The sequence below is a fragment of the Anabrus simplex genome, chromosome 6 (genome assembly GCF_040414725.1).
Source record: "Anabrus simplex isolate iqAnaSimp1 chromosome 6, ASM4041472v1, whole genome shotgun sequence".
NCBI lineage: Eukaryota > Metazoa > Arthropoda > Insecta > Orthoptera > Tettigoniidae > Anabrus > Anabrus simplex.
Window position 1 is genome coordinate 202,717,249 of NC_090270.1, and position 12,791 is coordinate 202,730,039.

Consider the following 12,791-nt stretch of genomic DNA (forward strand, 5'->3'; position numbering starts at 1 on the left):
ATCACTTCTGTGAATGTACACGGGGCTCGCTAACCTCTTTGTATAGTTCCACCCAGTAAGTAAAACACTAGGAAGTCTTCTCTACAAATACTCTTCTAGGAATTTAGCCCGTTTAGGTGAACGTGAAAATAAAGCAGCAATACCATTAAGAGAGCTAAAATATATTTTGCATTCAGACAACTTGTTCACAGTATGGGACAAAACTAGATTTAAGCAGTGCGCATAGCAATGAATAAATAAAGTTTGAGGATGTGTTTTTTTAATTGAAGCTTGCACTCCATTCATATGCCCGGTCATTGAAGCAGCTCCATCGTAAGACTGCGCAATTAACTTGTTATTACAGTCAAACTCAGTCAAATATTGTGTTACGATTTCTGAAATACCTAAAGCTATTGTTTTCACTGACATCACTGTACCCGACGAAGCTTTCCTTTGTTTGCCCATTGTAAACATAACGTAGATCATCGGAGAGTTGTGCAGTGTTGAAAACATGAGTCGTCTCGTTCGCTAAAACTGAAACAAACTCGACTCCTTTCAATTCAGATTTTATTTCTTCCAGCTACGAGTTTGCCACTGCATCAGTTATATCATTCTGAATTCTATTTGATACACCCCTAAAAACTGTGGATGTCTCCAAGTGGATTTTCAAGAGAGGGTTATATTCTGCAGTGCATTTTAACAGCTCGATGTTGTTACCCCTATTAACTGACGTTTCACACTCGTCATGCCCTCGGAAAGAAAGTTCTTGCTTACATAAAAAGCACACAACATTAACGAAACGCTTCAAGAGCTCCCTGTTTTGTTTTACCCTCTCGGTATGAAATGTGATTTCCTGTTTGAGCTGGTCTTCTAGTTGTGTGTCCACCGTAACTTTACCAAACGACGCTAAGAGATAAGATGCTCTGATGTGTCCTATAGACTCTTCGTAAGAAACAGCTGCATTGGTCAAATTTTCCAGATTAATATACCCCGTTTTAATCCAGCTTGTGTTTCTGTCTCCACCAAAAAGAAGGCAAGACCAACAGAACAGAGCATTCAGTTTGGTGCATCTCTGCTCAGCCCGAAGGCCTTCAGATTACGAGGGGCCGTGTGGTCAGAACGACGCATCCTCTCGGTCATTATTCTGGCCTTTCGAGACCGGGGCTGCCATCTCACCGTCAGATAGCTCCTCAATTCTAATCACGTAGGCGGAGTGGACCTCGAACCAGCCCTCAGGTCGAAATCCCCGACCTGGCCGGGAATCGAACCCGGGACCTCCGGGCGAGAGGCAGGCACGCTACCCCTACACCACGGGGCCGGCTTCCTTCTTTTATAGGGCTGCAATTTTCGTGGAAAGGTCTACCTGAGAAAGGCCTTTCAATAATATTTTCCACTACATACTCGCACATATTTCCAAATTGATAGCGTCACGACGCAAAACACACGTTATACTGTATTCGTGAATAATGGCACAGAACTCACGAAAACTTCACCTGTAATCCAAGAGGAACACTACAAAAATTCACTATATACCACCATTCCAGACAACCAAATACAACATTCGCTTAGCTCCGTGTTCATGCTGGGCAACCTAAATGTTTTTCTGCTACTATCGGAAAACGTACTGTACACGTGCCATCAATGAATTGCTCGAAAAAACTGTGTACATGCCGAAATACAAGAAATAAAATATATTCTTTTATATTACAATTGATTTCATAAAGAGGCTCTATTTTTATTAGCAAGGCGATGTGTAAGTGGCGCCGAACACTTCCAGTGTCAAGTATTAAAACTAACAGGCCTTACTAAGCTGGCTGGCCTGTCACCATAAATTGCTGTCGGCGGAGGGGCCACAGCTTCAAGGACAAGGAAGCTTCAAGTGCATGCGTCATCCAAGCGACTTATATTTCGCTTGGGTAGCTCTCTTTCGCGCCGGCAAGGAGACCCAGCTCGTTGGAGAAGCGAACTGCGGTAGTGCGAGCGGATCGTCGAGACAGCTGTACTTGGCTTAGATATTAGCAGTTTTTAAAACCTTATAAAAATCGTTCTAAGGAATAATAAGAAAATATAAATACAAAGTTATTTACCCACGCAGCGCTGGGGTAGGTAGGGTTCAGTGCCCGCCACTGCTTGACGAATTTCATTCGGCTATGCTTTTCGTTCGTTGTACCGGTACTATGCAGAAGAAACAGAATAGCCACCTGTAGGGCTACGCAACAATACAAATATCAACTATAAAAAATGAATTTGAATTCTCGAATTTCAACAAATTGTTCATTTACCAGTTCCGACGGTCGTCTACAGTGTTACGATGAGGCACGGAGATGGGAGTGTTTAAATAAATAAAAATGTACAGTGCTTCAGTTGAGGGTGGAGACGGTCCTCCGAAATAAATTTTAATTGCTTGGCTGAATAGCTCAGGTGGCAGAGCGCTGGCCTTCTAAGCCCAACTTCGCAGGCTCCATCCTTGTTCAGTCCGTTAGTGCTCAAATACGTCAGCCTCGTATCGGCGGATTTACTGGCACGTGAAAGAACTCCCGCGGGACAAAATTCCGCACCTCGACGTCTCCAAAAACCATAAAAATGTTGTTAGTAGGACGTAAAACAAATAATGTTTAATTCTGTTTTGTTGTATATGCGTAAATCTTGTCTCCAAAATATTCTTTCCAACTAAAGAGCTGAAAGTAGGGGTTTCTCTTTTGTGTATCAGACAGTAGGCCTATACACGTGACCCGTTGCTGTGACTGAACTATCGAAGCATGCTGGTGAATGGGCTGTTGATAAGTTAATTGAGATTTGGGAAAGAGAGAACCTTCCTGATGGCTGAACGTCAGCCCTGATTCACTCTTTTCATATGAAGGGCGACGGAATGAATGTAAACTACTACCATGGTATCTTGCTCCTCACAGTAACCTAGGAAGATCCCCTCAAAAGTTCTTCAAACTAGGGTAGAACAACAAATTGATCCACTATTAAGAGAATACCAAGGAGGTTTTAGGAAACTACATTCATGTGCTGAACAGATCATAAATTTAAATCTGTCCTTGCATATCTCAAGCTTAGAAACAGAGTTCGTGGTGATTTTAAAATGATGTACCGGTATGTCTCTATTGATTGATTCATCCTATTTGAAATCCTAAAAGAACTAGGCTTGGGCAACAAAATAAGGGCAGTCATTCAGCTGACCCTAACCAACATTACATCCAAAGTGAAATTCAGTAGATAGTTTTCTGATGCTTTTGAAATCAGGACCGTTGTAAGACAGGGATGGACTCTTGCCTCTATATAGTATACCTGAGAAAGACATCCGTAAGTGGTGGAGTGAAATGAGCAAACAAAGGGGTCGAAAATGGGGGCTACAGAAACATGAAGCTGATAGTTGACTGCTTCGCCTGCACAGAACTAGTTACAAATAGAGGATTGTGGAAGCGATTAGTAAATTCACAGAGGCTTGCAGAATGAACGCCGAAATTAATAACAGTCTATAATGAAGATGTATGAGATTAGGAAATTGTCCACTAGAAAACATTTCATTATTAATAATAATAATAATAAGAAGCAGAAGAAGAAGAAGAAGAAGAAACACAGGTAACACAAGAAGTCAAAACATAGAAATGCAATTTTTACACCAAGGACACTTTAGTTCAGTTCTGATGTAAAATTTCCTTTGCCGACTTCAGGTGATGAATGGGAAAATTCTAAATTCCCATGGAGGGAATTAGATATTTTTCACCAATAGAGCATGTCAAAAATGTCAAAAACATATCAGATGTAAGGCTTCTCAGGCGTTTGCTCTATTAATCAGCGCTTCGTCTTGGGTCTGACACTAGACTCATCAGAGTGGGATGTGTCACTGACGCTGGGTTGTTTGCAGGGTGTATCCGTTCAGAATTGCTAGGCGGGCAATAATTCCATTGTGGAGATTTATCTCCCGTATGCAGTTATCAGATTGTGCCTCTTATAAGGGCTTCTGATAAGTTTACCTGCATACACCCCAGCGTCAGTGGGTAGGGTCTGACACATCCCACTCTGAAGAGTCTAGTGTCAGACCTAAGACGAAGCGCTGGTTAATGGAGCAAACGCCTGAAAAGCCTTACATCCGATATGTTTTTGACATTTTCGGGTGATGAAGATGGCACACATACCCAGTCCCCGAGCCATCAGAATTAACCAATTAGGTTAAAATCCCCGACACAGCCAGGAATCTAACCCGGGATCTCCTGGACTAAAAGCCAGCATGCTAACCATTGAGCCAGATGATAAATTAATGGCTGTACCAGATAAGGAGCACATATTTAATGACGTTTTTTTTGAAAATTTCATGTACATCTGTGGAAGTTTTACTCCTCAAAGAATATGTGATTTTTAAGAACTTCCAATTCTGTTAATGTCCAAAAACCATAAAAGTAGTTTGTGGGACATAATGCCAGTAACATTATTAATTCTGTTAATGGAGTTAATTCCATAGCATTTTGCATTAGGGTGGGAGTTTTGGCAATATATCTGATTTATTTGCATTTTGAAGTTTGTATTGTAAAAGTAGAAAGAAATCATTTATAACTGCTTGTCTATCGGTTTCTCCCTTGATTACATTCCAAGTGATACGTGGTTAATTATACAACTTTTAAACTTTCTTGTTGAATATTACCTTAGCTACTCTAAGAACTTTTCAAAAGATTGATTTGTAGTGTCTAACATACTTTCAAAATTCCAAGTCGCAACTCTGTAGTGCTAATCTATTTAGTAATTTACATTTTTGTCTTGAAATCTGTATACCCTTTGTGATCCATGGTTTTTTAAAATTTCATTAATTACTGCAAGTTTCTTGGAAAATGTGATTTGTAATGGGTTAAAAAAATGCTTGAAAATGTTTTATACTTATCGTCACAGCTATGATCAGATGTTACTGCAGCCCAAGTCTCTCAGTGAAACAGCCACATGCAGCTATAGAGAAAATGAGTTAATTGTGCTTGCTTAATTTTGGTTCAATGCATGTTTATATTCTCAATTTTTAGTTGCAAAATTTGTGCACGATGATCTGATAATCCCAAATTGATATTGAATGGATACATTTTAGAACAATAGAAATTAATACAGATGTTGTCTTTCGTTGTAGCTGATCTGGCAGTTACCCGAGTAGGTGTAAAAATCAAACATTTTAAATTACAGCTTGGAAGAATATGCAGTAGTTGTGATGTTGATGGAAGGCTATCTTCAGTGAAGTCTGTGTTAAAATCTCTGCAAGGTATCAAGAGGGCGGGCATCACTACTCTTGAGGGCCATCTTGACAGGTTTTCATTCTCGATGTGGGGGGTGTAGGAAAATAAGAAAGCTGAATATAGTCAGGAAAAAGGATGAGGCAAAAAAAGAAAAAGATGGACACACATGGTATTGTGTTTTCATATTTGTCTTTTTCTGCTCTTTCTATTTCTTCTCTCACTGATCTGTTGTTAAGTGTATCCTTTTGTGTGTTCCTTTTCATATCTCTATCTTTCTGTACGTGTTTTGAATTATAACTTTTCTGTTCCTTTCCATTTCTTATCCAGCAGGGCTCTGATTTCTATGACATATGAACTCTGGAATTATGATTACAATTATGCCCTAACAGATATCAAAATACCATGTCATTAAAACTTTGAAATATGATGCAGAACAGATTAAATATTATAAACAAATATCTTAGAAGATACTTTTTTGTTCATCATTCTAAAAAAAGTTAATATATATTGGCCACAGCAGACTGACTGCACTATAAAAAAACCCAGAATAAACTTGAATAACTTTTCCCTGTGAAAACATGACAATGTTTTTACTTCAATTCACACTTCACTGTATAGAAAAGGATTTTGAGAAGAAAATATACACTTTGTGATCAAAAGTATCGAGACACCACCAAAAACAAACGGTTTTTATCTTAGGTGCATTGTGCTGCCACCTACTGCCAGGTACTCCATATCAGCGACCTCAGTAGTCATTAGACATCGTGAGAGAGCAGAATGGGGTACTCCGCGGAACTCACGGACTTCGAAGGTGGTCAGGTGATAGGGTGTCACTTGTGTCAGAAGTGTGTACGCGAGATTTCCACACTCGTAAACATCCCTGGGTCCACTGTTTCTGATGTGATAGTGAAGTGGAAACATGAAGGGACACGTACAGCACGAAAGCGTACAGGCCAACCTCGTCTGTTGACTGACAGAGACCGCCAACTGTTGAAGAGGATCGTGAAGTGTAATAGGCAGGCATCTATTCAGACCATCACACAGGAATTCCAAACTGCATCAGGATCCACTCCAAGTACTATGACAGTTTGGCAGGAGGTGAGAAAACTTGGATGCTCTATTGGTGGAAAAATATCTAATTCCCTCCATGGGAACTTAGAATTTCCATTTGGATTTCATGGTCGAGCGGCTGCCCATAAGCTACACATCACGCAGGTCAGTGCCAAATGACGCCTCACTTGGTGTAAGGAGCATAACCATTGGACAATTGAACAGTGGAAAAACGTTGTGTGGAGTGGCGAATCACGGTACAGAATGTGGCGATCTGATGGCAGGGTGTGGGTATGGTGAATGCCCGGTGAACGTCATCTGACAGTATGTGTACTAAAAATTCGGAGGCGGTGGTGTTATGGTGTGGTCGTGCTTTTCATGGAGGGGGCTTTCACCCCTTGTTGTTTTGCGTGGCACTATCACAGCACAGGCCTACATTTATGTTTTAAGCACCTTCTTGCTACCCACTGTTGAGGAGCACTTCGGGGATGATAGACAGATAGATAGATAGGTAGATAGATAAAGAATGGGTGAGCCCCAGGGCTCCACACATAGGTCTGTGAAGATCCTTTGTGTCCCTTAAACGGGTTTGCCTAGTCCAGCCCTAGTGCTCCTATAAAGGGTAACAGCGTCCAGATGTTGGCATTCCGGATGTCTTCCAGGCTCACAAATGTGAGCCAAGATATCAATGCCTAGTGCTTGCAAGAGCCTCACACTGACACAACACATGCGCAAAGGTCTCGTCCTCCCTACCACATCTTCTACACATCGGATCCTGACTGATTTTCATGATGTGTAGGTGTGTCTGTAAGGTATTGTGTCCTGTCAACAGTCCAACTACCATTCGCATTCTGGTCCTATTCAAATTTATCAGGACCTTTTTATAACTTTGGGCTAGGCCCTTTGATAAGTTCACGTGCCTGCTTTGCTGTGGTTAGCCTCTTCCAAATGTCTAAATGAGACTGGTTTATCCACTGGGATATTACCAGTTTCACGCTTCGGAGTGACACTCTTAGGAAGGGCTCTGGTCCTATGAAAGGACCTTTTGAGCCCTATTTTGCTAGTTTGTCAGCTTCTTCATTTCCACTAATACCTGTGTGCCCAGGGACCCAGCTGAGCTAAGTTCACACAGCTGATCTACCGTCCTTTGGCATTCCCATACCATTTTTGATGTTGTTCTAACTGCGCATAGTGCTTTTAACGCTGCCTGGCTATCACTGCAAATGGTGATGCATCTTCTATATCCAGGCATGTTCCATATATATACAGCACAGGCCAGTATTGCGTATACTTTGGCCTGGAAAACAGTAGCATATTTACCCATGGGAAGGGAGAGCCTTGTCTTAGGCCCCCAGACACTGGCGCCTTTGCCTGTCTCTGTCTGCGAGCCATCTGTGTACCATGTACAGCCCCCAGACCTAAGATGGGCCCCAGCATCCGTGGCCCACTCCTCCCTTGTCGGTATCACCACTGTGAACTTATAATTCAGATTAAAACTAGGCTTCATCAGGTCCCCGATCATCATTGTCATAGGGCAGGTCTGGTGAAGCCTTGTAAGAATAGAAGCATGACCTCTATTCGGATTCTTGAAGGACTATCCTCTGAGTGATCAGAGGCGGTAAGCACTCATTCCCGCTATTTCCTTAACATATAAATGTAAGGGGCGAAGACCTGAGATGGCCTCCCTTGCACACAATGGTGTGGTATCCAGTGCCCCTGTTATTCCTAGACACGCAAGTCTTTGGACGCTGTTTAACTTGGTGGTCATAGTTTTACTCTCTGAATCTGGCCACCAGACTAAAGATGCAACTTCGGGGATGGCGATTGCATCTTTCAACACGATTGAGCACCTGTTCATAATGCACGACCTGTGGCAGAGTGCTTACACGACAATAACATCCCTGTAATGGACTGGCCTGCACAGAGTCCCAACCTGAATCCTATAGAACACCTTTGGGATGTTTTGGAACGCCGACTTTGTGCCAGGCCTCACCGACCGACATCGCTACCGCTCCTCAGTGCAACACTCCATGAAGAATAGGCTGCCATTCCCCAAGCAACCTTCCAGCACCTGATTGAATGTATGCCTGCGAGAGTGGAAGCTGTCATCAAGGCTAAGGGTGGGTCAACACCATATTGAATTCCAGCATTACGATGGAGGGCGCCACGAATTTGTACGTCATGTTCAGCCAGGTGTCTGGATCCTTTTGATCACATAGTGTAAATTCCAATGCCTGTTATCTGCACTACTAATATATTTTCATGTGAAAACAGAGCCACTGAATGCTCAGAATTACTACCTGGCAAAAATGGGATTTTAACCACTTGCCAGGAAATGTTTGGGGAAGGGGTGCAGAGAGTTGTAGGTGAGGCTGACCAGCAGCAAACCAATTATGTTCCTAATATTCTTCATTTAAGTGCAAAATATTTCCAAGAAAAACAAGAAAATTATGATATGACCAAAAATAAGCTTTTATATTATTTTTTGGTCAAGTATGATTTAATGATTTGATAACATATAGTAAAATACACATCTGACCAATAAAACCATGCCATTGTGTTCACAAAGACTATAAATGTATTGAATTTAACTTAAGTTTGTTCCTATCTCTCTATGTGACTTGATTTGGCACTTGCTTGTTTCTTTGCAATACTTGAATTTGTAAAAGGCTGCCAGGATAAAAATGACATGTTATAGAAATCTATATATCCATGTTGTGTGTTGTCACTGTCTCCTGGCTTGCTGTGATGCTTTAACCGGTAACCATTTCTTCGTGTCAATTTTTTTGAGACTTGTGTGGTGTCTGATAGTGATAATCATGAATTTATTGATTGATCAGTTTATTTATTTGTTTATTTGTTTATTTTCATTAAGCTTAGATTTTCAATCTATGATGTACAATCCTTTCAACTTATGTTTCAGGGTCCAAACATGTTCAGTGATGGTATGCGCACTGTTGATTTCGTGCTGGTGTGGGCTGATGAAAATGAGAAAGCTTCACCCAGTTCTGTAGCTATCACCCGGCAAAAAAGAAATTCCTTTGAACGTAACCTGGAAAATGAAGGCTTGATCTTGGAACACGAACATGTCAAGAACTTACATTTTGTCAAGTTACATGCTACACATGAGGTTCTTTGCCGCTACAGTGAGATCCTCAAGCTTCGTTTACCAATGAAGGAGGTAAGTAACAACTGTTATACATTAGTGCAGATTATTGTCAAATTGAACTTCGGTGTATGTTTACAGAAGAGAATATAAAAGACTTCTGGATGTGAAGAAATTGCACTAAGTAGAAGGGGAAGCAAGAAAATTAATGGAGTCTGCAAAAACTGATCCCTTCCTGGCACCCAGAAAGAAAATAATTCTAAGATTGAAGGAAATCCCAATAGATATATGGGAGAAACACTTGAGAGCTATTCTAAACCAGAAGGACAAGAAGTGTGCTATTAGAATATAGGTTGAGGTACCAGTGGAATCAAATGAATCATCCTAAGGGACCAGGAGAAGAGAGCACTCACATGACATCCACAGAAATCTTACAGGTGATAAAAGCAAGCTCCATAAACCTACTACACTGGCGTAGCAGGGGGACAGGTGATACTCCCACGTGGCGCCTCCCATGTGGCGGATAGTGGGGTCCTAACCGGCTTGCCGGCGGACTTAAGCAAAATAAAATAGCTCTCGCGGACCATACACACATCCCCCTGTGGGTGGGGGATGCAGGCGAAAAATACACCAAATGGTATCTCCTGCCTGTCGTAAGAAGCGACTAAAAGGGACGACCAAGAGATGATCAAATTAGAACCATGATACTACTTGTAATTAGTACCACCATGCGGGGAACACCATGGGTTGCCTTTACTTGCGCGTAGTACCCCTATATTAGGTATGCAATAGGTTTGTGATTAGTAGTGACAGTGTGTGAATCAGGGTGGGTTTTACAGTACCTGTGATTAGTACCACTATATGAGTGACACCATGGGTCTGCCTTGCCTATGATTAGTACCCACTATGTGAGGAACACTACGGTATAGTACAAGTCCATGTGATTAATACACCTATGTGAGGAACACCATAGGTTTGCGTTGCCTGTAAATGGCGCTGCAGTGTGAGAAATGCCATGGGTCTGTGTTACATGTGCGCATTACATTACCTGTGAGTAGCACCATAGTGTGTGGAATACAGCGAGTCTACACTACTTTTGATTAGTATCGCAACATGACAAATACCATGATTCTACTTTTGTAGCGATTAGTACCATTATGAGGGGCCGTTGAGCTGCATTTTGGACCCCTTTTGACTACAAGGATCATTGATTCAGTATTGTGCTTTAGAAGCAGTCTCTTGATCAGTACTACTATAGTTTAACACTAGTTTCTGGGAATGTGGGACATTGGGGGGTAAAGGATCCACTGATTGATTTAAATTTGTATCCATCCATTCATTCTTCTCCATCTATTTATTCTTCGCTATCACGTTTGAATTCTGGTCAGTGGGTGATTTTAACTTACATTCATACCATTAGGGGCTGATGGCCTAGATATTAGCCCCTTTAAACAACAAGCACATCATCATCATCATCATCATGTGTGCCTGAGGACGGCAAAAATACCAAATAGCTGGAGAATATTGACAATTAAGATCTTTTCTTAAAGGAAAGGGGGATATGAGTGACCCAAGTCACACAGGTGAGTCACACTGGAGAGTAATATCTTCAAGGTCTACACAAAAATCTTAGCCATCTAAGCTGGAGAAAATAACAACCATACCTGAATGCCATTTTGGCTTCGTATGCAGAAGCAGCACAATACAGATTGTCAGATACTTATGGTACTGGAAGAAGTAGATGAAGCCCTGATACATCCAAAAAGAGAAACTACTATGCAGTGTTCATTGATTACAAGAAGGCTCTTAATCTGCTTAACAGAGAAATTCTGATAATGAAAATAAAATATATGATCGGGCAAAAATATCTTGGCAGTCAACTTAGTACAAATTGATGAAATTGTTGACACATTGGATACCTTCGAATAAACTAATGGGATCCTGCAGGGTGATCCCCAGCAGCTGCAAGAGGAATTTACTCTATAAAGAATCAGTCAGCCCTATCTTCACCAACAACAGCAATGCTTTTCTACTTCACTATCTCCCCCGTAGTAACTTACGGACTGGTGCTGATTTGGGAAAATTTTGAGAAAATCAAAAGTGTCAAAGCTCGCTTTCTTAAATATGCTCCAAGAGTTGGAAAAGCAGCACTGTCAAAGATGATCTACGAACTTGCTAAGAAGTCCTTCTACACTGAAAATCTTAGAATACATCTATTTATGCCATCTGCAGGATGGTACACAAAACATCCAAAGAGAAGAGAGAGAAATGTGCCATCCTACTTTGTGTGGTATACATACTGACTTTACAATTTTGATAAACTTACCTCTTCATCTCTACTCTGCGTATGTTTTCACGTTTAATCCTCCACTCTCTCCTGCCGTTATTCGTCTGGTACCCTATTTGATGCTCATCTGTTTCCTGCGCTGAAATCATACGTCACCAGCTCAGCTGTTTGTCACAATACACTTTCTAGAATGATCTCTCCATCTATATATTCTCACCACCCTGCCTAATAAGTAAACTTGTGTCCTCATCCCGAGGTGGTGCAGCTCTTTTCAGGCACACCCCCATTGGAGGCAAGCTGCATGTACCATTTCAACCACATACCAGCCCTCCTGCCATTCTTAAATTTCTGGCAGTACTGGGAATCGAACCCAGGCCCCCTAGGACGGCAGCTAATCGTGCTAACCGTTACGCTACGAAGGCGGACAGACACCCTGCCTAATTCGGTAGGTGGAATCGAGACTGGAATAAGCACAAGACCTCATCGAGGAATGAGATATTTCTCTGCCCATCACTTTGCTGTAGCTACCTTGAGGTGAGAGATATGGAGACCTTTTTATTTCAATTTTAAGTGTATTATTCTTTTCCTCAGGCATCTTGGCAGTAATTGGGGGAGTGGTCTACACTTTATGGACAGTCAAGATGCTTATGCTAAGAACTTGCCTTTATTGATGTCAAATTGCAGTTATGGAACTGGATTACAGTCTTCCACAACCTCTATACATTTCATGTACACTTCGTGTTGTGTTCTTTTGGTTTCATATTTCTCCCATCCTGACCCTTTATACCGTAGGTTGTACTAGCTTTGTATCTTGTATAAGATTCCTGTCATATTTCACATTTTTATGCATACTTGTATTATTACGGAACTTGTCATGATCACTACAAATCCTTAGCATGTATTGTGATCCCTTGGAACTAGTTTTCTACTAATTTTTCACATTTTAAGGCACACTCATGTTATTATGGAACTTGTTACAATCATTATAAATTTTAAGCATGTGCTATGATCCCTTAGATCAAGTTTTTTTCTTCACATCTCACATCTTTATGTTAACCAATTTTCTTATAACCTAGTTCTTCTAAATATGTACTTGTAATTGCTTGTAATGCTTTTCATGTGTATCACATATTCATCCATCAATGCATTT

At 41.2% G+C, this 12,791-nt stretch overlaps 1 protein-coding gene across 4 annotated transcripts in view; it reads left to right on the plus strand.

Annotated features, from left to right (window-relative positions):
- LOC136876310 (anoctamin-1) overlaps positions 1 to 12,791 on the plus strand; it is a 277,484-nt gene that overhangs the window by 146,896 nt on the left and 117,797 nt on the right. For all 4 annotated transcript variants that reach the window (XM_068228376.1, XM_068228377.1, XM_068228379.1 and 1 more), the window contains one exon: positions 9,172 to 9,429. In XM_068228376.1, the coding sequence (XP_068084477.1) occupies positions 9,172 to 9,429 (258 nt within the window). The remainder of the gene's footprint in view (positions 1 to 9,171; positions 9,430 to 12,791) is intronic.